The sequence below is a fragment of the Myxocyprinus asiaticus genome, chromosome 22 (assembly GCF_019703515.2).
Source record: "Myxocyprinus asiaticus isolate MX2 ecotype Aquarium Trade chromosome 22, UBuf_Myxa_2, whole genome shotgun sequence".
Taxonomy (NCBI): Eukaryota; Metazoa; Chordata; class Actinopteri; order Cypriniformes; family Catostomidae; genus Myxocyprinus; species Myxocyprinus asiaticus.
In genome coordinates, this window is record NC_059365.1 from 21,278,380 (window position 1) to 21,304,578 (window position 26,199).

The 26,199-nt window shown below is 36.9% G+C and overlaps 2 protein-coding genes across 10 annotated transcripts in view; one reads left to right on the forward strand and one right to left on the reverse strand.

Annotated features, from left to right (window-relative positions):
- ablim3 (actin binding LIM protein family, member 3) overlaps positions 1 to 5,635 on the reverse strand; it is a 115,166-nt gene extending 109,531 nt beyond the window's left edge. For all 7 annotated transcript variants that reach the window (XR_007892522.1, XR_007892521.1, XR_007892520.1 and 4 more), the window contains exon 1: positions 5,552 to 5,635. Coding sequence is in view for 1 of the 7 variants with exons in the window: in XM_051649815.1 (XP_051505775.1) it covers positions 5,552 to 5,564 (13 nt within the window). In the remaining 6 variants the exon portion in view is untranslated. The remainder of the gene's footprint in view (positions 1 to 5,551) is intronic.
- Positions 5,636 to 15,384: 9,749 nt separating this feature from the next.
- Positions 15,385 to 26,199, forward strand: part of sh3tc2 (SH3 domain and tetratricopeptide repeats 2) — a 32,364-nt gene continuing 21,549 nt past the window's right edge. The window contains exons 1-12 of one of the 3 annotated variants that reach the window (XM_051649926.1): positions 15,412 to 15,526; positions 18,746 to 18,857; positions 19,351 to 19,449; positions 20,157 to 20,282; positions 21,490 to 21,617; positions 21,724 to 21,829; positions 21,906 to 22,049; positions 23,863 to 24,058; positions 24,231 to 24,304; positions 24,742 to 24,937; positions 25,244 to 25,377; positions 25,766 to 25,816. In XM_051649926.1, the coding sequence (XP_051505886.1) occupies positions 18,833 to 18,857; positions 19,351 to 19,449; positions 20,157 to 20,282; positions 21,490 to 21,617; positions 21,724 to 21,829; positions 21,906 to 22,049; positions 23,863 to 24,058; positions 24,231 to 24,304; positions 24,742 to 24,937; positions 25,244 to 25,377; positions 25,766 to 25,816 (1,279 nt within the window). In that variant the 5' untranslated portion in view covers positions 15,412 to 15,526; positions 18,746 to 18,832. Of the gene's footprint in view, positions 15,527 to 18,128; positions 18,858 to 19,350; positions 19,450 to 20,156; positions 20,283 to 21,489; positions 21,618 to 21,723; positions 21,830 to 21,905; positions 22,050 to 23,862; positions 24,059 to 24,230; positions 24,305 to 24,741; positions 24,938 to 25,243; positions 25,378 to 25,765; positions 25,817 to 26,199 lie in introns of those variants that run through there. The other 2 variants (XM_051649925.1, XM_051649924.1) reach the window with 2 other exon arrangements.

Consider the following 26,199-nt stretch of genomic DNA (forward strand, 5'->3'; position numbering starts at 1 on the left):
CACAGACACGCACAAACAGATGAGTTAGGGGCCATTCATACTGAACATTTTACTCGTCTGCTCTGTATTTCCATTGTCTTTAGCGGTTTCTAAAACAAAAATACTGAGTGATGATAATGATGAGATAGCAAATGTCTTGTTACGAAACAGTTATTAAAACTATTTCCCTGCATGGAAGTATCTGTTTTTCAAAGCTAAGTGACTAATTACTTGCTTTTAAATTGCTAGAATAGAAAGGAGCCACAATTTAATTAACACATAAAGTCACTACAATTTGTACTATTTCATAGTACATCTTACAGATGTTGTAGTGGATGTCAGTTGAAAGCCTTCCTGTGTCCACAACAGGTTAATCTATAGGTTTCTATATCCACATGGGCTTATAGAAATAGCTCCATCAAAGATATTGCCCTGTATATGCAAGCTAGGGAGAAAGCATGGCAAATTAAATCTTCAGAATGGATCTGCAGGAAATTCATAGTTGACAAGTAATAGCCTGCTGGTCTGTTTCTCTTTTGTTCCCAGTGCTGATAAATCATAATGTTGGACAACAGGAATGACAAATGGGTGCTAATGCTAGACTAGACTGCGCTCCAGATGGGATGAGAGGGTGTTTACGGTGCCATAGTGCGTCTGCTGACATGCAAGCTCAGATCAAATCAATTCCCAGGTAGAGCTTATTCATTATGCAGATAGATGCTACATGGTGACATCATTGCAAATGCATAGTGCAAACATTTAATTAAGGCAATTTTTGGTTAATATTAATGGTCATGATGACCAATGTTTCACTTTAAATAGTGTGCTGGGCCATATTATCCTGACCAGCAACCACATCTACAGTTGAAATCAGAAGTTTACTACACCTTAGCCAAATGCATTTAAACTCAGTTTTTCACAATTCATGACATTTAATCATAGAAATCATTCCCTGTCTTAGGTCAGTTAAGATCACTACTTTATTTTAAGAATGCAAAATGTCAGAATAATAGTAGAGAGAATTATTAATTTCAGCTTTTATTTCTTTCATCAAATTCCCAGTGGGTCAGAAGTTTACATACAATTTGTTAGTATTTGTTAGCATTGCCTTTAAATTGTTTAATATTGGTCAAACGTTTTGGGTAGCCTTCCACAAGCTTCTTACAATAAGTTGCTGGACTTCTGGCCCATTCCTCCAGACAGAACTGGTGTAACTGAGTCAGGTTTGTAGGCCTCCTTGCTCGCACTTGCTTTTTCAGTTCTTCTCACAAATTTTATTTCGGATTGAGGTCAAGGCTTTGTGATGGCCACTCCAATACCTTCACTTTGTTGTCCTTAAGCCATTTTGCCACAACTTTGGAGTATGCTTGGGGTCATTGTCCATTTGGAAGACCCATTTGCGACCAAGCTTTAACTACATGGCTGATGTTTTGAGATGTTGCTTCAATATATCCACATAATTTTCCTTCCTCATGATGCCGTCTATTTTGTGAAGTGCACCAGTCCCTCCTGCACAAAGCACCCCCACAACATGATGCTGCCACCCCCATGCTTCATGGTTGGGATGGTGTTCTTCGGCTTGCAAGCCTCATCCTTTTTCCTCTAAACATAACAATGGTCATTATGGCCAAACAGTTACATTTTTGTTTCATTAGACCAGAGGACATTTCTCCAAAAAGTAAGATCTTTGTCCTCACGTGCACTTGCAAACTGTACTCTGGCTTTTTTTTTTTATGGCAGCTTTGGAGCAGTGGCTTCTACCTTGCTGATCGTCCTTTCAGGCTATGTCGATATAGGACTCATTTTACTGTGGATATAGATATTTGTCTACCTGTTTCCTCCAGCATCTTCACAAGGTCCTTTGCTGTTGTTCTAGGATTGATTTGCACTTTTCGCACCAAACTACGTTAATCTCTAGGAGACAGAATGCGTCTTCTTCCAGAGCGGTATGATTGCTGCGTGGTCCCATGGTGTTTATACTTGTATACTATTGTTTGTACAGATGAACGTGGTACCTTCAGGCATTTGAAAATTGCTCCCAAGGATGAACCACACTTGTGGAGGTCCACAATATTTTTTTCTGAAGTCTTATTTCAGATAAGGCTGATTTCTTTTGATTTTCCCTTGATGTCAAGCAAAGAGGCACTGAGTTTGAAGGTAGGTCTTAAAATACATCCACAGGTACACCTCCAGTTCAGTACACCTCCTATCAGAAGCTAATTGGCTAATTGTCTAAAGGCTTGACATTATTTTCTGAAATTTTTCAAGCTGCTTAAAGGCACAGTTAACTTAGTGTATGTAAACTTCTGATGCACTGGAATTGTGATATAGTCAATTAAAAATGAAACAATCTGTCTGTAATCAATTGTTGGAAAAATTACTCATGTCATGCACAAAGTACATGTCCTAAATGACTTGCCAAATCTATAGTTTGCTAATATTAAATCTGTGGAGTGGTTAAAAAATGAGTCTTAATGACTTCAACCTAAGTGTATGTAAACTTCTGACTTCAACTGTATATGTATCCAGGCCCATTTTTTTTCAAAGTACATTTATGTCTAAATGAATGCATTAAAGGTGTAGGTCACCCAAAAAATTTAAACTGTCATAATTTACACCCCCTCTTGTTGTTCCAAACCCGTATGACCTATATATATATATATATATATATATATACAATACTGTGAATGGTAATTAAGGCAGTCTAACTAGCATCAATCATTTGGGTTCGGAACAACATGAGGGTGAGTAAATGATGACACAATTTCAATTTTAGGTGAACTATCCCTTTAATGTTACAGAAGACTGTGTAAAGGCTGTTTAAAAAGGGTGCTTCAGTTGCAGATGTTAAAGATGTCTAAGACCACTATAGGTAATCTGGTGTCCACCCTGGGGCTCTCCACAGGGTTGGCATGACAGGACAGTGGTTTGGGAGGCAATTCTGTAAGTGTGTGTGTTCTTGTCTGATGGGTGTGAGGGGCCGCTGGGTCATGAATGCAGACATTAGACTTTTAAAGTGATAGTTCACCCAAAAATGAAAATTCTTTCATCATTTACTCACCCTCATGCCATACCAGATGAGTATGATTTTCTTTCTTCTGCTGAACACAAAGGAAGATTTTTATAAGAATATCTCAGCTCTATAGGTCCATACAATGCAAGAGAACTTTAAAGGTCCAAAAAGCATATAAAGGCAGCAGCATAAAAGTAATCCATAAGACTCCAGAGGATGTGATATGGTAGGTGTGGGTGAGAAACAGATCAATAGATCATTTTTTTTAATTTTTTTTTTTACTATAAATCCACTTTCCACTTTCACTTTCACATTCTTATTTTGTTTTGGTGATTCACATTCTTTGTGCATATCGCCACCTACTGGACATGGAGGAGAATTTATTGTAAAAAAAAGTACTTACATTTTTATCTGTTTCTCATCCACACCTATCATATAGCTTCTGAAGATATACATTTAACCACTGGAGTCTTATGGATTACTTTTATTTCAACCAGCTCTTTTCTTTGAATTAGTCTTGTTAGTACTGCCATCATCTTCTATCTCTCTCTTTATTTCTCACTCTGTCTCACTTATTTTAGCTTTAAATCTACAAATATTGCAGACCAAAAGTGTTCTTGCAGCTCAACTGGGTAGAGCAGGATCCTAGCCATGCCAAGTTCGTGAGTTTGATTCCCAGGGAACACATTTCTTCAATGTGCTGTAAGTTGCTTTGGATAAAGTATCTACCAAATGCATAAATGTAAATCTATCATTAAGAAGAGGCTTTAAGGCACAAAATCCCTTGATATTCACTCTACAGAGACTGAAAGAAAGAAATACAGAAAGCAGTGGCCTCAAACCAATGTAGAGGATATTGAGGGAGCATTCCGCCGCTCACTTGTTTGTCTGTTCTCTCAGTGATGCAGAAAATAGGGGGCATTTGATAATGATAGTTGGCCATAAGAAATGTAGGGAGCAACAATGAAGAGAGACAGAGTGACCTCTGTGTAATTGCTCTGCATTTTCAATGGCTCCAGGAAAACATGCCCAATGTAGTATACAACACAGCACTGGATGGCTGCAGCTACATTTAAATGCCATGTGTCTGCACAGTCAGGTAGCAGGTAAGTGTGCAACTTGATGTCAGTCGTGTAATTGTATAATGGCTGACTACTGAAGAAGAAAATGAGAATTCAAGGTACAAAACTGCAAGAGGATCATCTCTTGACAAACTGGAATACATTCATGGTTATTAGCAATGTTAAAAATGCTTGATTATGTCATGAGCTTTATTGCATGTTTTTCAAAGCACGGAATCGTACTCCAGGTTTCACTTGGACCGGTATGTAGGGAGCTCTTCAGCAAGTTTCGGTGATGCATTCTCTTGACATCTGTCTGTGGCTGAAAACACTCATTCTCCATACGGTAGTGCTGATAGCAGTCCCATCCAAAGCTGACAGGCAAATGGATTTGAAAGAGTGAATATGGCAAGCTCAATCAGTAAGACTGGTTCTGTGAACAGTGCATGAAGCTGTTTGCCCTAAACTCAGAGGAGTATGGGGAGGTAGGGCTGGAGCAGTTCAGAGAGAATGTGTGAGTGGGACACATGTGGGCAAGGCTTATCCATCCTCTCATCAGCTGAGAATGCAATTTAGTGGCTTAATGCAAGAATGCAAAACATTTCTGATCGCCAAACACCAAGGCATTTGCCAAGATGGCACAACAAACAGGAAAAACAGCTCTGTTGTCCAATAGGACTCCAGGAATTATCCATCTTTGGTAGCTCCTGTTGAACTTTTCCCATAACAGGACCATTATCAGATGCAGCGGTCATGCCCTCGAAAACATCAGCTGACTGAACCACACAAGCCTCAAAGTAGAACACAAACCATAATATAACTCTTCCTCTCTCATTTGCACCTCTCTCACTCTCTGTGGGTGTGTATTTGCTTGTTGATTGTGTATAGGGGAGTAAACATGTGACATGTATCTGACAGATTTCCACAGCTTTAATCATGATTTATGTGCAGCATTGGGTTAAATATTGCAACCAAGACTGTCACCAAGAATGCTCCACCAGTCACCTGAGTATATGTGAATATTGTAACATCCATTCTCAAGGCATTACATCTCCAAATGGGTAGCAGCAACTTTGTCAGCATTATGTCCTACTTCTTTATCTGTGTTTTATAAGGATGTATTCTTTTATATATATATATATATATATATATATATATATATATATATATATATATATATATATATATATATATCTTTTTATTTTTTTATTTTTTATTTATTTTTTTTTTTATAAAAGTCTGTGCAAAATGGTCAAGCAACTTTCGAAAATGTTCTTTGATGAGTATTGCACAGACGAAAGGAATAACAGTCCCACCAAAGGTGTGCACGAGCAGCGATCATGTGTAAACTTGAAATATTATTATTATTTCAAACATCTGATTAAGTGAGAATGTCTTTAGGACAGGAGCAAGGGGTCAAACACTTGAAACACGTGAATACTACAAATTGCTCTTATTTCTTTGCGATTTAAAGTAAGGATGAAGATAATTTACTCACCGCTCGTGCTCATGATGGTGAGACAATAATCCGACTGTAAAATTAAAATCCAGACAGCAGCGGTCGTATATTCTTAAACCCCCAAATAATAATAATAATAAAAAAAAAAAAAAAAAAAAAAAATCCAGTTATTCACCCTTTGCTTGACGTCCGAGTCGAGCCGTTAGAGTGGTATATATATATATATATACAAAAAAACAAAAAACAAAAAAAAAAAAAACCCTCAAGTAAAAATATCAGATCTCCCAATGTAATTCCCGGACTACAAGAAGGGCAATGAACACCTGGTTAATAATGACAGCGGTGGGCTTTTTCTACTGAATGCAACGTTTAGTCATACACCCCGAGTGACAATTTTTGTTCAGTTTAGGGCGGATGACGGGTTGCAAATAAAGCGGAATGTTGCCTAGTCACATTCCATGTTCTGCTGCTATTTCTCGTTCATATGCATGAGATAGTACTGAGCGGCGCTCAGTGTTGCGTACAGTGAACGAGGCGCTGTCACTGTACTCTCGCGCTCACATCTCGCTGGAGTGACGTCAGGCAGCATGTGTCCACACACCTCATCTACACTGCTCGCGACGCGTCGAACTAGAATGCTCCATTATTATCTACGAAGTTGTCTGCACTGCTAGCGTGCTTAGCGGTGAAGACAGCTCCGTTGATCAAACAAGTTCTGTTTTGGTCTCTTGCTTGCAGTGTAGATGGGGTGTCAGGTCATGCAGGGGAAACGGTAGGGCTGGGTTTTCGCAGATTACAGCATTTACCGTACAATCAATGGATCTATAGCGCCCTCTTATGCTTAGTCACAATAAATACAGTGTAAATAAGCAGAGCAATTAGTTTCATTTAGACACCAAACCGCCAAAAAGACATTTCCACACTATTAAAATAATTGATGACTTTTACAATTACCAAAACTACTGTCAGTGTAATGTCAATCCATGGACATTATTTAGAGTAGCACTATATATATATATATATATATATATATATATATATATATATATATATATATATATATATATATATATTACTTTATTGGCAAGTTTGTGTTTACATTCAGTATTGCCAACGCATTAATACACAAAACACATAATTAAAAACTAAGGGAAAAAAAGGAAAAGAGTAGTAAAAAAAAAAAAAAAAAAAAAAAACAGTAGCAAATAACAATAAAAATATAATTATAATAAGGTGCCAAGTAATAAAATAAAATAAAACAATAATAACAATATACACTCTACAATATAAAATAAAATAAACATTTAACAAGACATTATAAACATAGCCTACTGGGGGGAAAATACTGTAATAGATGTACATTTACACCAATTAATACTAAAATACAGTCTCTTCAATGGCATTCACTGTATAAAGCTGTATATTGTTTTATATGCAAAACAATACGCATAAAACCAATTTTATCACTTTACGAAGACATAGTTATTTTTCTTTATGTGAAAGAGTTTATATCTTAAAGGGAAATCAAGTTTTTTTATAACGTCATTTTATAAATGTTAAAGGTGCTATATGTAATATTTTTACTGTACTAAATCATAAAATGACCATAATATGTCATTAGAGAATTAGGAAACATGCTAAGCTGAAATACTGGCTTCTCCATTAACAATGCTACAGCCAGTATATTCTACTTTGAGGTTTCGGTCCGGAATTTCTGTTTATGTTTTGGCCTGTGTGATCCCGCCCACTGCCCACTCACCAATAGTATTTCGACACCGCCGGGTTGCCAGATTTGAACACGTTTTCAGGCAAACAACACTGTGCGCTGCAGCCATGGAAGCCAGCAAACGAACTGGATCAGAGATAACAGATTCCACCCGACCTAAACAGCCTTGCCATCCATCTAAAAATGTGCAGGGGCATAGTAAAACAAGGATGAATATTGGAGATGCCTTTGGAAGATGGAGACAGCTTAAAGCCCAGAAAACCTTTAAAACGGATGCTGAGTTGGCTAATTATCTCCTTAACAGGTAAGCAGTAAGCGCCACCTAAAATTAGCTAGAGTTTATTGTATTTTGTGACTGAATCAATAAATTTGGTGAAATGTCGCTAGCATTAGATTGCTAGGTAGATAATTTAATTCAACGATGTACAATTTGCTGTGTACATAGGTTGATTATGGCATATTCTTTTTAGCTATGAGGGTCCAAGCACCTCCACCTCTAGCAAGAGTTGTTGTCATTCTGGCAACCTGCATGAGCTTCCAGTCTGGGGCGGGGTAGACAACTCTCCAATATTTTGAATTTGGACTGCAGTACCCATTTCAAACGCTTGTTGTCAATCTTATATATAGCACCTAACATGAATCATACAGTGATTGAATTGAATTTTAAAAGTTCCCTCCACCAATAGAATGGCTTTGTGATCCAAGGGGGGTGTTGCTTGTAGTGGGCGTATCATGTAGTAGATGTGCTCCTTCCTTGTCGTCTTGCAGGTCTTGGAGAAGGATATAGCAACAGAGATATACAGAGCCTCTAACCCAACCTTTACCCTAACCCTAAACGTGGGTGAAAGTGCAGTCCCCTTTTGGATTGGGCCCAACCCCCTTCTGGAGTGACCCTGCCCTCTTTTAGAGTTTCCACCCCCGTTTGGAGATCTGGGTTGTTTTACTGCATTTCTTTTATTGTTAACATACACAAGTACTCGCTATTTCCCTACATTTTGCCTCAGAAACCAGCGTTCTCTCAACCTTTTGTAAAAAAAAAAAAAAAATAATAATAAATAATAATAAAAAAATCACGTTTAATATGAGCCTACTAAGAGATAAAAGACATAATGACTAACTTTAAGTCGGTTCATTTTGGAAAGGTAATAAATCACACTTACTGGCTCATTCTTTGTTCAGAACATAGATTTATACAGCCATAGAATAGCACACTGATTTATCTTTTTTACTGTGAAAAGACAGGGTACAGTTCAAGGTTCCGGCTGGAGACATACATACTTGCAATTAACAGGAAATCTCTTTCTTTTTTGCAGATTGTTTTCTTTTGTGCGCTCTTCCCTAAAGGCTGTGTGTGTTTCTGTTCTTTTACTGTCATGTATGTATACAGAAACAAAGGCCAAGAGGAAACAGCACAATGGAGGGATGTGAACGGGGCCTCTCACACTCTAAATCCCCCCCCCCCCCCCCCCTCTCTCTCTCTCTCTCACTCACTCTCTCTCTCTCTTGCCTCTCTTTTGCCTGACCATGCAGTGCTCTAAGTCTGACACAAGTCAGATATTTTGACAGGGCCATAAGGTTAGTGTCTGAGACAGACAGTATAAGCAGTCAGCATTGTTCTGCCTGTCATAGAATCAGCACTTTGTTGGGGATAGTCAAGAGTCTCTCTCTCCTCAGCTGTACTCCCTTTCACACAGTGTAGATTAGTAATAGTACTTCTTCAAGTAAATCTTACACAGTGTTAACTTTCAGTCTGAATGATTAGAATGTTTAGGAAGTTTTCAACTTCCCAGTGTTCTTTTTATATATATATATATATATATATATATATATATATATATATATATATATATATATATATATATATATATATTTATTTATTTATTTATTTATTTTTTTTTCATGCAGGGCCATTCTATAGACCAGTTAGATATTTTATCAAATCACATGTTAAATATGATTTATTATTATGATTATGATTATTATTATTTTAGAGATAGCAGGTTAATGTAAGTGTACATGAAATGGTATATGTGCAGTGCTGTGTATCACCATGCACAGAGAATGGATGTGATTAAATTCAAACTGACCTACTGACTCACTCCCTATAAGGAAATCATTAATTTATGAGGGACAATTCATCTGCAATAATGTTTGTCACACATTTTTATAACCTGCATAGCTTTGATTTTCCAACCTGCATATCTTTACTGGAGCATACACATGATGCCATCTGTACCTGGATTGAGTGTGTTGTGTGTTTTCAGTGGATGTCGTGGGCTGTGCTGCTAGTCAGGGCATTGAATTTGCTATTGTGCAGAATATGACAGGGTCCACAACAACAGGAAGTTGCTCTTCCTTAGGGCACTGGTACAAATGGGCACCGGGATGTTCTCTTCCAGTGCCTCCCTGAACTCTCCCACTGTGTGCTGCCCTGAGGTAAATGTGCTAGCCAGACTTTATTGGCTTTATATTAGTTTTTGCTACAAAAATGCAGTTTGAATTAAGTCTTTAAATTAAAAATTAAGTAGACTGATTGTGATGTACAGTATAATGCCTTATGGAAAGGCAAACACAGTAACTACGCCAACAATGTAACTAAGAATAGCTTCAAAGTTACTTAGTTACTGCAATCTCACATTCGATTTTCTCTGAATCTGAGCATATAGTCAAACTTGTCTGTGTACTGGTAATAGTTACCAGTGTTGGGGGAGCTACTTTGAAACTGTAGAATCCTAAGCTATAAGTTACTCTTGACTTAACCCTCCTATTGCGTTCGGGTCATTTTTGACCCAGTAGTGGTAAATCCTAATTTTTAAATACTGCATCCTTTTTCGTACAGGAACTAAATTTTGTGCCTTTGTCAAGACTAACAAAATGAACATAATTATTTATTATTATTATTATTATTATTTAGAATTTTAGAAGAAGTTATATAAGAGAGATAACCATTTTTATAAAATTGTTACATCTTTTGCGTTCACGCTTGCAGCATAATCACACAATAACATTCAGCAGTTCATGCAATAAACAGAATACATTTTGTTTAAAAACATTGTATACAAGTATAGATGCTGTGTAGTTGTGCTGTATAGTTGTTTTGATGTTGTTTGTTTGGAATAATGTTACATTAAAATTAAATTTCATATAAACCTTGATCAAAATATATATCTTCACATCAAATGTAACTAAGCTGTAGTTAATGTATATTTTGAAATATTAAAGATTTCTAAATTTTTTTAATAAAAACTGACATCATACATAATAACATTTATATTTTTCAATTAACATGCCAAAATATAGATCTTTTTATGAGTATGAACCGCTAAGAAGTTAACAATTAGCTACAATATGGTTTTTGATGAAAGCAATTGGATTATGAATGTTTTATAAGCTTAAAACTCCACCAGGTCAAAACTGAATGCAAAAGGTATATGCAGATTTTGAATGTAATAGGAGGGATAAAGTATTTAAACTACAGTCAATCTACAGTTTAAAAAAAAATTAGTAAGCTACACTGCAAGTTGCTAACAAAAATTGGTCGAAATATTGCAGTAAACAGCAGCAATTAACGAAATATTTCGCTTTAAAAAAGAAGACAGTAACTTTTGTCAAAGTCCCTTTAAGGCTATGCAGTGCACAAGTGAATTTGTTAACCATTTATTTGATGAATTGGCATTCTCATTGCTAAATATATGTTTATGGACATATAAACTATTTTAATAGGTCCATATACATGAATGGTCCGTAAGAAACAAAAATGTGTTAAGTTAGTAGTGTCACAACTTTTAGTTAGTTACTCCCCAACACAGGTAAGTATGGTGTTTTGCACAGCAGTTTATTAAGTAAGGAATAACTGACTACAGATCATTGAATAAGAAAGGGATGCAACCCTGGAGGCAACCACCCTCCGCTTCGCGTCAGATGGTTCTTCGCCTCCAAGTTGTGCCTTTAAAATTGTTTAATGCACACCTAGCGGTGGATTTGAATTAATGAAATCGCAATTAGAATGAATGTAATCACAATTTGTCCCTGCATGGTAGCGCTTCATTGCAAAACGTGGCTATAGGCGACACTTCAGCACAGAAACATAATTTACACAACACATCACAGTTTATCGCCTTGCTGGACCGGAACTACATGTGCATTCAACGGTTTGAACTGCATGCATTCCAGCCAATCGGAATCGAGTATTAGAACAGACCATGGTATAATTAAAAAATAACGCACATCCTGAAGCAGGGCAGTTTAGTAAGTAAGGGCCCTGGGGCCAATTTTCTTTTATTATTATATTGTTTATAGAATTAAGACTTTGTACATTTTTAAAAAGCTAAAATGTGATTAAAATGATCACCAATCATGTATCTGTAGAGGGTTGCAATGCAGTGAACACACTGAAAAACGTAAATGTAACAGCGCCAACTAATTTTAAAATACCTGTCATAACCACTAAAATATGATTATACCATTGTGTATCTCAAATAAATAAATTAATACTAAACTCATTTTCAAATATACACATTGCTTTATTGCTTATGTTTAAAGACTATTTGTTGGAACTGTATATTACTAACTTTCACTTTTTTAAGATACATCCAACAAACTCTGCAAAAAGTTTAGCCAGTTCTGGCTCGCGCTGCTATATCTGTTCTTACTCATCTGAATTATGGGGTGCGTTCTATTCAGAACTGATCATTCCTATACCCTATTCCCTTCAAAGACTTCACTCTCCACTCTGAGAGATTTAGGGCTGAATGGTGTGGGGCTCAAAAATAGTGGTCATTTTATTTGATTGGAAATTCTGTTTGGAACGACCCTACAGCTTAGCTACCGTTATTATTACTCCCAACCAAGTGCAATGCGAAGGCATAATTTTTGCTTTCAAAATGGCCACAAATCCCCAAGACTACATTACATTGACAGAATGTAAGACCTGTACAAATTTCTAACTTCAAGAGTTTAACACTATTTTAAACTTTCAGACAAGGTTGTCAAACCGATATTATATTTTATGTATCTAGTTTAATCAATACCTTTCCACAAACGTTTGTGTGTGAAAATAAAATATCATTATTTTATTTTCTCCAACCACCTAAGCCAAGTTATTTGTTTGTAATGTAGGGCAAACAGTCAGATATAGCATGTTTAGAGAACACCTTGGGATTTTTATTTGGCCATAACTTCCTCTCCTTGCTCTATAGAAATGTATGACATTACAATTCAGCACATCAAATACAATATTATGTTTTCTAAAAAAAAAAAAAATCAATTATTATAATGTTTTTATACACCAAAAACTATATTGACGTTTGCTGTATCAGGAGGTTATAGTAAAATGGCATCATAATAGCTTGTAATATAAAACCGTGAGATCTTTATAATGACAGAGTAAGCTGCATATGTAAATTAACTAGCTGTTCACACTTTAAATATATCTCATAAAATTTTATGTCAGTATTGTTTTGTTTTTTATTGTGGTGGGCATGGATGTAATGTAATGATGATTAAGAGATATACTGTACCTCAAAACCCTGTTGTATCACATTTTATACACACATTTTCAACACAAATGTTCGATTAAATAATGTACAAAAAAAGTTAGCACACGTTGCTTCAATTCAGTAAATATCAATTCGAAATATCAGTAGCATTGTAAACGTTATTGTTACATTTACTCTATCAAAATCAGAACAGATTTCACATCAAAAAGATGAGTGCATCACAACACAAAGACAGCCATTTTGGAAATTAAATTACAAGGTCTTTTACTTCCAGAAGAGCACAGAAACTTTCACCAGGAGGGAGTAGATATCTAGTACACTGCATACAACAGGTTTTTCAGGAAAGTTTTGATCATGTTGATGATGTAGATGCTTTATAAGTCATGTATCAAATATGATACGAGTTAAAGAGTGGCTCAAAATTTCCCTCCTGAACCCTGTCCAGCGGCCACAGCCCAGAACTCTGTCCCATCTGTCCTGAGGCTGCCTCCCAGGCCTCCTGTTCCCGTCCTGTGGCCACCTCCCATGCTTCCTATCCCTGCCCTGTGGTCACCCCCCAAACCACCGGACCCTGCTCCCTTCCTGGATACTTCTATGGCCACTGGCTCCACCCTGGTCTCCTGCTCCACATGCTTTCTCACCAGGCTATGCCTCACCAAGCACACCGCCGGCTCAGCCTTGGTATCCCGATTCGCCCTGGTGTCTGGGTCCTTCGCCGACTCCGCCCTCTGCTCTGCCATAGTTTCCAGTGCCCTCTGGCCCCCTGTGGTCTCTAGCCCCTTCTGGTCCTTTGGTTTCCCTGCCTCACAGCCCATGTCTGCCCCTGCCTCAAGTTCTAGGTGAAACTACATTCTTCTGCCACAGATTCAGCATTTTGCTTTGATACAGCCCAAGCCTTCGTTGCTAGTTCAAAAACGTCACTTTAGAACTAGCAACGGAGGCTTGCGCTGCTTTTAAGCACTTACTGGAGTAACAAGGTAGTGTTTGTGTCTCATCAGCAGTTGCATCGTTTCAAATTGCCAACATGTAATTTTAAGTGTTCATTCTTGTATATAGCTTTTCTGTTGCCACACAACTGTTTTAAGTCACATGGATTTGTTGACATGGCTAAGTGTCAGGCATGTGTGTGTGTGTGAGAGGGAGAGGTGGAGTGTGAGGGTGCTTTCCACAGATATTAAATGTTTTTTGGGATTTTGTTGAAACTGTGTTTTGATTAAGTCGCGGTGGTGCGTTGACATCAAGTCTCTGTTTGTTGACCGCGACTCAAACCTCTGTGTGTGTGTGTATGTGTGTCAACATGTGTGAGTGTGGGTGAGACAATAGAGATAGGGAACACGAGCGCTTTTCAACAGAAATGTAAAGAAATGTAAGATTTTATAGACATTGTTTGTTGTTCTTATCCGATGTACTCAGCCAATGTCTTTGTTTTATATGGTTATTTTGCTGTGGTAGCCTGTATGGCTCTTTAAAATAACTGACATAATTTGGTGAAGTGATATGGAACCTTTATGCAGTCAAGACCTGGAACTACTTTATAGCTGTGCATTTACTGAAAAAAAAATAATTGCACACCTTAGAACATCTGTCAACCAATCAGAATCAAGTATTCAATAGACCTGTGGTAAAACCAAAAATTACCAATACTGTATATAACAACACTTTTGCTGTGGAACCAATAATCCAATCAGATGATTGTGTTCCATGTTAATGCATGGTTTGGGCACATGTCCTGCTGGATCCACCAGCACGGGGGATTTTGATTCTCTATCATACATGTGGTATGTAATCCCTTTACCCAGACCATCTGAGCCCTGTGTATAAAGAATTAGCCACACCATATTGAATGAACATCTTTTTTCACAGACCAGTCTGCCATTCACATGCCTTACACCACGTTTTTTTCTCAGGGTGACTTTTGTAATGGCTTTACAACAGTCTATAGAATATGGAGTATAGTTCAGGGTTTATTTTTAACCAGGAGAGAAAAGCAATAAATGACTAGTTGAGCCAAGGCTCAGTCTGATATCTGCACCATTGACAAAATAGTGCCAAAGTAGACAGGACATTCTTGGAAAAATAAAGATAATATAAAGTGGGGAAAACATGAAAAACTTTAAAGATATTTACTTAATGCAATTTTCACCCAAGGAATGATGAGAATGCACATACTCACATGTCTGGATGTTTGTCTAAATATTCTGTCCAAGGCACCTTTGGAATGTAGGCAAGAGGGTGTATCTGACAGTAATTAGGTTGATAGGGACTCTAGTGACATTGTTGTGATGTAAGCTATGAAAAACAAGTTGGACCAGATGGATTACTTTGTTTTCTGTCAAGGAAAGAAATTCTATTTTGTTGATTTCCGAAGAAATTACTTTTTTTGATTCATAGATCTGAAATGATGTGAAAGATTTCTGTATTTGCTGAGTCAGTAATGTGAGAGTGTTTGTTTAAAGAATATCTAACTCTATGAGCTGTCAAGACCTTATGACCTGATCCAGAGTCCAACAGAGCAGGGGGCAAGAGGACTGGGCTCTGAGTGAGAGAGAGAAATAATAGCATTTAGAGGAGGAGTTTAAATACTTCCTTCAGCGAAAGCTCTAAACTCGTGCCGCAAGGGCATACACACTTAAGCACATACACACACCCCCTGCTATATTCTGTACAGGAGCGTTACACAGGATCATGGCGGTTAGTAAGTTTGAGAAGAATTTTTCACCAACTCCACAGAGCACATACTGACACTTTATATGAGGAACAAACTCTCAGCCGGGAGTAAGCAGGACAGAGGTATGCTCTTTCTCTCAAAGGCAAATATGAGTGTGTGTGCATCTGTAAATGTCATGTTAAAATATTTCTACGGTGTCAGTAATAGTAAGACAAGTTGTTAGATAAAAGTATGTTTACTTTTTCAACTACACTAGCTGCAGAGAGTCCTGTTCGTCTCTACTAATCTTTTACATATTTTATAGTATCTCTCTCTCTCTCTCTCTCTCTCTCTCTCTCTCTCTCTCTCTCTCTCTCTCTCTCTCTCTCTCTCTGTTGTTCTGTCTCTCAAACTTGAACATTTGTTTTCCTTTACAGTCAACATTATTTTTCACTGACTAGGTTCAATCAACTTATTCACCCTATTTAATAGCAACAGTGGGTGCTGCTTGGGCTATTGAGGGCTATTGACTCTAAACTTAGAGTCTATACCCCTTTCTCAGGTTACAAATTTCCCCAGTTATTTGCACTGACATCCACACACTGAGCCAGAAACCCACAGAGAAATCGCTCTACTCCACTGTTGAGTTTAAAGGCACGGAACAATTTACTTACATGTACAGTATCTCATCCAGTAGACTCAGCAATGTGCTGCCAAGCTATGGCAGCTTAAACTACTGTCAAAATTTGTCAGCATTGGATGTAAACTTATCAACATTTGTATATGTCAGTAACACAAATTAACTTCATTTTTTTTTTTTTTTTTTTTTTTTTTTTAATTGGGGGTAATATTTGCTCCTTGGAATTGATTTTTGGAGGCATTTAAAACATGAGCATATATTTCTTAAACGTAACATTTAACACGGGCTTATCATTCATTAATGTTAAATACTTCAACTGAATCAGCTAATTTAAATGGTCACTATGGTGTTTAAACACATGATTATTGAAATATATGAAATGTCAGATGTTCACAAAAATGTTCATTATGGGGTAATTTTTTATTTATTTATTTTTTTTTTTTTTACATTTTCTTAAATATTTGGGGCGTTTTGGTCACTTTTAAAAGGCATTTTTGCCTCAAGCCTTGGTTCATCTCTGAACCTGGTATTGATATGAATTCTGTAGATGTGTTGTGCTGTTGTGATATTTTTAAGTTTTTCCATATTTTGAAGTGTTCCCACAGCAAAAAGAATTATGATTTTATGGAGACAAAAATGCATTCAACTTTGTGTTGAAGAGAACATGCTCTATGAGAGTTAAAGAAGTATGCTGAAAAATGCCTCCTGGCTGTTTACAGCTGCTCAGACACACAAGATCTCCACAGATTAAATTAGAATCTGACTGAGCCTTTTATTACAAAACATTATGAGATGTGCAAGTTTATTCTGTATGGATAAGTATCCTCTTTGTTTACTAGTGACAGGGAAACACATTCAATGCAGTTAAGTTTACACAATGAGACACTATTTATGAAATATGAAAACTAAGCAGAGGAGGTTTTCCAGTGTTATTATAGTTTTGGATTTTTAATTTAGTTTTTATTTCTATTTTATATCAATCTGTCTTTCCAAATTAGTTTCAGTTTTTGTTAGTTTTCACAGTTTGTCTGTTAGTTTTTGCTTTCTCGGTTTCAGTTTAGTTAGTTTTTATTTTAGTTTTAGTATTTTTCATGGCTGCCAAAGCAGAAGCATTTACTGGTATCATTTTTAAAAATGTCTAACATCATTACATTTCTCAGGGCAGTCTTGTTGTTACCTCTATCTATTTGTATTATCGTGTTTAATTTGGATTGTAAATGTTGCAAATTTTATAACATAGGGTCAATATCGGTAAAGTGACAAAGGACATTTAAACTTGATCCCCATTGCATAAATCAATTTCCTTAGATGATTATAAATAATTGATTAACTAATCTTTGGGAAGTAAACAATTAAATGGATCGTTCACCCCAAAATTAAAATTCTCTTATAAACCTCATGCCAACCCAGATGTGTCTGACTTTCTTTCTTCTGCAGAACACAAAGTAAGATTTTTAGAAAAATACCTCAGCTCTGTAGTTCCATACAATGCAAGTCATCATGGTACAAAACCTTGAATCTCCAAAAAGCACTAAATACATTGTAGATATTCTCTAGAGAATCATTCTTCCTCTGGGATTTGGTCAAAATAGATTTGGTCTGCAAAAGTTTTACTTCTCAGTATTAAGAATTTCTTCATTTTTGCTTTTGTCTAAGGTAGAAGACATCCTAAGCTTTCTTCAAAGGTATAATGTCAGGTTATGTGTGTTTGGATCATAATTAAAAGTGCCAAGAAATTTACAGTTTCCAAAAGTGTCCTACTTTGCCCAAAACTAAAACTAAACTAAAACGGAAATTAATTTGAGATCATTTTTATTTTAGTTAGTTTTGGAGTTAAGAAAATATATTTTAGTTTAGTTTTAGTTTTTCAAATAATTTCCATTTTTATTTTTATTTTAGTTAACTAAAATGGTTTTAGTTAGTTTTTATTTTATTTTTCGTTAACTATAATAACACTGTTTGCAACTGTAATGCTTGGATTGGTAAAAGAACACTTAAATATGATTAAAAATATGATTTATTAACATGCCAAATGTTTAATGACAATTACAAGACCATCAAGATGACACGACTCTACCTAAGGCAGAAAACAAGAGTTTAAATCAGTATGCTGGAGTTCTGCTTGATCATTGCATTCTCTGAGATTCTTCAACTTTGGAAATTGGCAGAGAATAATGATGCCAGGCATTTAGGGGGCTGAGCTTCCCTAAGAGCCAGACATGTTATTATGACCATCATGGAGCTGTCAGCCTGAATATGACTCAAGAAAGAGAAGAAATGAGGTGCACCAGTTTAATCAATTCCAAAATATTTACTTGTTATGACTTATGCACTGCCCATTAATTCACTGGGCCTTTTGTCAGTGATGCAAAAATGCTGCTGCCCCTGGCACAGACAGGCACTGACCAGCCTACACAAGCATGCCAGCAGCAAAGAGTGCTTCACTCGTCTGCTGAGTAGACACAGACAGGAAAAGGGAAAGAATGAAATAGATGGATGTAAGGAATAAGCAGTAGAGAGCATCCGGTTTATGTACAAGAGGAAGATGGAAAGGAAGCGAGGGAAGGAGAGTAGTGACGGAGTGTCTCCATCAATAATACTCCATGGATTTTAAGTGGTTCTATCTCCGGGTGGGCTCTATTGAGTTTCAGGCTGGCTGTGTACATCATGGCATGCTGCTGTTGTCCTGTTCCGTGCCTCAGAAACTGCTTCTTGTTTTCAGGTTGGTCCCATCTTGGCTTTCATAGGTTTTTGCCATGAGAAGAAAGAATAACTTTCACAGGGAGACATCACAGTGTTTCTGTCAGTCATGGGTAATAGATTTACCCATGAAGGTAATGCAGAATGTGTACTCCGGGCCAGTTTGTGTGCCTTGGTGTGCATAACGCTCAGATTGTAACTAATAATGTACTGTTGTTGCTGTGTGAGTTACTGGTATTGTATTGTTGCTTGCTTGTGTGGTTTTAGATAATTTATTACCAGCTGTTGACTAATACCCGTACCAATTTAACAACCATGACCCATGAGAATTTGGAATGCATAAATGTCAGTAAAAAGTTTTAATCCAATTCAATATGAGGGCTAACAGTGTTTTACTATGTTTGTCATTGTTTGCATGCACACATACAGTATATGCCTCTGATTTTGTTATGTGTTATGCAAATGCTCTCATTATTTGAGGGCTGTGATTATGTATTCCTATCTGTTCAGGTAATTAAATATTTCTCTCACTCAGAGTCAGTTTGATTAAACATTTACCCTTAAAGCTTCTGCTTATTCGTCATAGTTAATAACACTCCCCCTAAACATCCCCCTCCCTTTCAATAGTGATATCTTCTGCTGAGCTTGATGCCTTATGGAATGACCCTCCATACACTTTAGCAGGCGACAGTGAGCACTTTCCACCCAATGACATCATGGCAGCTGGTAAGAGGATTTCTTGAGTAAAGTATGAGAGTTTTTGAAATCGCATTATTTGAATATTAAATGTTTCATTCCATACATCTATAGGGCATTTTACCTTTTAATGATGAAGAAACTAAACAACGTTTGAAGGAAATGCACATTGTGCATGTACAGTCATGTACTAAGGAACTGTTTGGGACATCCTCTCTTTTCAATGGACAAAGCTGGGAAGGTCATACCCATCCGGAAATGAGAAAGAGGCTATTATTTAAGGATATAGCTGGCTGATATTTATAGAGCAATTATGATATGAAGCTTCTTATTTATGCCTATAACTTTATGAGATTGTAAATGCAACCCTGATATTTTTATATCTACAAATATGTTAATTAGTGTCAATTGTATCACATTTTGTCATAAGGAACAGTATGGAGATGGCCATTCACATATAAGAAACATAGAACATGTATAAAATCAGACAAAGGGAACCTTCAAATTTGCCTCCTGTCTTTAGTTATTTAGTAGTGAAAGTATCTCACAGGGCTTTTATCACACTTTTATAAATTTTTATTACAACCATTATGGATTTGATTTCTATAAGTTTATGGATAACCTTAAGCTAACCTGAACCAAAAGGTAGTGCTGAGGTAATATTCACACTCCAGTCAAATGCAGTTGCACTGTGGAAAGTTGTATTGACCCCAGTTTCATTTGTTTTTGTTTCGAAGATGAGGAAGCAGAGGCTGATGCAGAGGTGGAGGCAGAAAGCATAAGCAGAGAGAGTTACTGGAGAAGGAAGGAGGCATTCAGTGGAAGTGGTACAATATCTTCAGTGGGGGAACGCTTTTCTCCAGGTATTTGCAGCATACTTCTCCTTAGGTTAATTGCCACCTTTAGGTTCTGAGCATGGCGAGTAACGGTACCATTACAATATGATGAGAAATGTATATTCACAAGAAATGTACCCTGAAATCAACCCCATACTGCCAAATTACTGTCACCACCAGACATTTTTGCATCAGTTAATTAATGTATGCACCTTTCCCTCTAGTGCTACTTATAGTGTGTTGTTCAAACAGCATCAGAGACATGGGTTCTGGTAATTATGTTCACAAAAACAATGGTTAGTGTGATTCAGAGGTTGCATTTTCCCACTAACATTTTATTTTTACTCCACTGATGGTTAGGTTTAAGGTTGAGGTTTGTGTTAGGGGCAGAGTTAATAAAACATGCATTCCTGTTGACCATATTATCGATTTTGGCACCAGTCTGTGGACATTTCCCCAAGCTCAAATGTGCCTGCACATTCAACAACACTTCCAGCTTCAGTCAACGAGGGCAGTGATCAGAATTTTGAAGCACAGATTGATTCAGCAGCAAAACTTTTGACCTACTGTCATTAAATTCACAGTGTGATCAGTCTGACCATAGCAATTACATTAAAACACGGTTTTGGACAGTATGATTACAAACAGTTCCCTGCATGGATTTCTTAGCACAGTTAGCTAACCGTACTTAGGACAGGAATATCGTGTTGATGGAACGGTTTAAATTACGCGGCAACTCGCGATTGGTCACTTGTCAGTTATTTTCATTCAAATCCTGATTTTGCACAATGGAAAAAGAAACCGTAACCATGTCAATGAGCCCGGATCGGTACATAACAGCACGATTCAGCAAAGGTAATCGTTCGGCCTGATGATGGAAATGCACCTTTTGTCTTGTAGACCTTGGTGGAAATAATGGCCTCCATCTTCATAATGGCCTTTAATGGCTACACTTATTCAGCACACTCTTGTGACTAATGCCAGAGTTCTCTAATGTGCATACTCAGTCTAATCTATGCCTTAATGGTAGGTCTTTTGAGATGTGGTTGCTAATAGTGCTGTTACTGCAAAAAAAAATCACAATAGTTTGTTAAGTGTACCTTTACTTTGATGTTGTACAGCAATAATCACACCCTAAATCACCAGAGCATTTATGTTACTAGCAATACAATGAATTGTAAATCTAGGCTTCTTTGCAATGGATATTAACTCCGTTCCCTTTTGTGTCTTGGAGATGTTGTTTTGTTGTTTAGTGGGAGGCGACGGTCCAGTGTAGAGCCTGACGGCGAGCTTCAGGAGAAGTTACGTACCAGACTCAGAGTAGTGGAGAGCAACAGCCAGGATGTCGTACAGCTCTTCAAGGTCAGACACTGAAGTATTCTGGCAAAACATTAACTTACTACTATTGATTGAGCAAGTTATTTAAGTTTTCATTGAATCACAGTCATTGTTGATACTATGCACACAGGATATGTCTGCACGACTGGTATCTGTTCATGCTGAGAAAGACAGCTTTGTCATCACCTTTAAGACAGTTGAGGAGATCTGGAAATTCTCCACTTACCTAGCACTCGGTTAGTGTCAATGAATCAAGTTAAATATATCTTCCTAGAAATATTCTAACCACTAATTGTACGATTATATTTTTAGGATATGTGGCAAGATGTCTTGAGAACTTTCTCTGTGACCAGTCATTCTGGCTGGACCCTGCATTGCTAAGTGATTTAGAGATCTGTGTGACAGTGGATGAGGATCACTTAGCTACTCTTTATCTAGGACTTCTGCTTCAGGAAGGTAAGGATCTTCTGCCCCACATCTTGCTGATGCAACAATCAAATGCATGACCTTTAAACAGAAAGAACTATTATGGTCAAATTTACACATCCCTGCTATCCTGTTCTAAAGTCCATTATTGAAACACAAGTGTAGTCAGAGATCAGATTAGTTGAAAATGAGATTAGGTAAAAATGTGAAATGATCGCAGGCTCCATTTGTTTTTAAAAAGGATATCTTTTTTTCTGTTTGCTGACTCATTTCCTTCAGTTTTGTTTATATACATAATATTTTGCTTCTGAGAATCATTACTGCTGTCTGTCAACAATCTCATCCATATCAAAGTCTGTTCTGGATATTCATAATTATAGTATTTATTCAAAACAGTACTTTGAATATGTTTCCTGCTTAAAGGGATAGATCGCCCACAAATGAAAACTCGGTCACCAAACCCATATGGCGTCCCTTTTTTCCATGGAGTATGAAGGTAGACGTTAGGCAGTATGTTAGTCTCAGTCACCACTAACTTTCATTGCATCTTTTTTTTTCCATACAAATAAAAGTGAAAGGTAACCGAGGCTATCCTTCTGCCTAACGTCTCATTTTGTGTTTCACGAAGGACAGAAAGTCATGGAAAGTCATAAGTCCCTTTAAGGCAAACATACAGTAATTTTGTAGAAAATATCAAATTGTGGAACACACTGCTCTTTTCACCCCTGTCATATTAATACATTAACTAATGCTTGGATACTGTTTATGCCACTTTCAGAAACCCAAGAATCCATTTGAGCTTTCTGCAAATCACTTGTAAGAAAATAAGGAGAGTTACAGAGAAAGAAGGGCAGGCAGGTTTTTTTAAACAGCAAAAATGGTGAATGTAATGAGTAGGGGTGGGTAAATATATTGATTTTTTCGATGTGTCTTGAACGATCTCGATTGCGATTCTTAAATCCCAAGATTGATCTTATTTTCTATGTGCAACCCTCTACAAAATGAGAGGAAATCACTCATATTTGCAACCAAATTTAGCACTATGTGACTAAAATGTATATATTTGGCAACTGGCTGGTAAATGTTTACATTTCACTACCAGTAATTGTGTAGTATAGTGGTGGAGTATTCAACTGCGAGATCCTTTCACTGCGTGTAGAGATTGAAAAGTTGTTCTGTGTAATGAGTGTCCAAAGACGAGATCCACGCGACCCATGTGTCATTTAATAATGTCTCTTTAATACCCTTTCTGTACTCAGTTGTTGATCAAAAACAACAAAAAATAAACATCTAATTCTAATCATGCCATTCGAGATGAGATAAAGCCTCTCTTGTTAACATGCCCTTATCTACAGATGCTCTTTTCAGAAATGCCGGTTTGTTAAAGAGACAGTACCGGTTTTAGCATGTGTTCAACAAATCAATGTAAATACTTGTAAGTAGTACAAATTATGCAATTAAACAATAAACATGTAACAAAAAATTATATATGAAATATAATATCTTATTTATTGATTGAATACATGGATTTGTTTATTTTTTAAAAAGCAAAAATGTGACCAAAATGATGAAAAACGAATAAAATATATTTTCGTAATGTACCTAGTTAGAAGGTCCCGTGTATAATTAACAGCATTAGCTGGGAGAGAATTGCTTTCATATGTGAGTAAAAGGGGACATTATATATGAAATATTCTCATATTGAATTGGAATCGAATCGGGAAATCTGTATCAATACCCAGCCCTAGTAATGAGCAAGCAGAGAACCATCAGACGATATGGAATCAGAGTAGTTAGTGAATAAGGAAGGGAGAGATTTAAACAATCTGATTATTGTTTGTAGGTACATTTTTTTCCAAGGCTTTATACAACAGTGATTGCAGAGTGGAGGAAGAGGAGCTGACCTACAGGAGGAATGACCTGGTCATGGTGAAAGACATAGGACAGGAGGCCATGTGGGAGGGTACGCTGCTGTCCAAGGGCCAACATGGTCTAGTGCCTGTGCATGCTATGCAGCCTCTGCCTTATCCTTTCTATCAGTGAGTGACCCTTGCGTTCTCTCTAAGCTCATTTTAGACACATTAGAGGTTTTGTGAGAAAACAGAACTGTAGTTACAGATTTGTCTGTTTAAATGACTATATACAGAACTTAATTGATTGATCTATGCTACTATAGTATAGTCCATACAGATTCAGACTGTTTTTCCCTAGGTGGTTTCTTAAGAAATATCCTGGAAATGCAGGAGGGATTCCAGTTACAGAAGGTCTCTTTAATCATCCCATCGGTGAGATTCTTCAAAGTATATGAAGACCATTCCTAAAAATAATAATTTAAAGGTGAAGGTTCACCCAAAAAATTTAAATTCTGTCATCATTAATTTACCCTCATGTTGTTCCAAACCTGTATGACTTTCTTTCCTCTGTAGGACACAAAAGGAGATTTTAAGCAAGATGGCATCCTCAGTCACATTTCATTTTCATTGTATGGAAAAAACAGATGCAATCAAAGTGAATGGTGACTGAAGCTAACATGCTGCCTAAAACCTAATTTTCTGTGTTCCACAGAAGAAAAAAAAGTCATACGAGTTTGGAACAGCATGAGGGTGAGTAAATGATGAAATAATGTAAATTTTTAGGCTAACAATCCCTTTAATTATTTTTAGACAACTAAAAACACGCTTGTGTTACTACAAATCCCTCCTTCCGTTCGCTTCCCTTTCAGTGGTGGGTACCTGTGTGGCGGTAGTGGACCATTACCCACAGGTTAAAGATGAGCTGCACTTATGCCAGGGAGATCTTATCAATATTGAGGGGTTTCTTTTCAATACTCTGAACGTGTTCATAGGAAGACACCTCACCACTGGAGAAATCGGATTTGTTCACAGGGCCAATGTAAAACCTGAGAGAATCAACCCTCTGTAAGTAAACATATGAAAGAAATGCAATTGTGTTTAATCATATTCATAGATTCAGCATGCACTTGAATTAATGATTGTCTATACAAAAGGATTTATTTAACATGTCTCGATACTGACATACCAAATGAAAGCTACCAGCTGGAAAATGCTATTTTATTCTGTTGACCTTTGTTGAATGTGCCACTGTCTAGCTGGGGTCATGAGGGTGTTGGAAGGGGGGCCTAGTGGAGTTATGTGATGATGTGATGAAGAGATCCGAATGAGAGTCATGTGGCTGATAAAGTTGTCTTTGTTGGCCTCTTACAGAAATGGACAATTGGTCTTTCTGAGTGAGGAGGAAAGGGCGGTACTGTCTAAACTTAACCCCTGTGCTGAGCCCTACCAGTCTGATGTACTGGCCAATCTCTGCTCCACTGACATAAGCACTGTGTACAGATTAGGTAAGAGATTACACATAGCCTCTCTGGGAGATCTCATTAATGAGTTTAAAGGGACAGTTCACCCAAAAATGAAAATTCAGTCACCATTTACTTACCCCTCATATTGTTCCAAACCCATTTGACTTTTTTTCTTCTGTGGAATACAAAAGGATATGTTAGGCAGAATGTTAGATTCAGTCACCATTCACTTTCATTTATTTTTTTCCGACACAATAATAGTGAATGGTGACTGAGGCTGCCTAACATCTCCTTCTGTGCTCCACAGAAGAAAGAAATTCAACAACATGAAGGCAAGTACTGGATGAACTACCCCTTTTAGTGGTGACAACTCTGTACTTTTTTTGCCTTTTGTTGATAATGTTTGTAAAATGCCTCTTTCGTTCTGCAGATAGACTGGATGACTCTGATTTTGCGTTTATTAGAAACCATCCAAAATCAGGTAATTCTTTTTTTTTTTTTTATTAAGAACATCACATATGTGGTTATGTTGCATAAATATGTTTTATCACTGATCTTGTAAAGTTCTAACAATTTCCAGCTGAATTAACTATAACCAACTTCTCCTTTATTTTACTTCACATTGTCATTTCTTGTGACATTTTTAGCACATAATTTACTAAAGGAATAGTTCACCCCAAAATGAAAATTCCGTCATTCAACATTTCATGTTGTTTTAAGCCCGTAAGACCTTCTTTCCTTTGTGGAGATGTTAGGTAGACTAATATCTGCCTCCAGTCACCAATCACTTTCATTGAAATGGAAAAAAGATGCAATGAAAGTGAATGCTGGCTAAGGCTAATATTCTGCCTAACATCTCCTTTT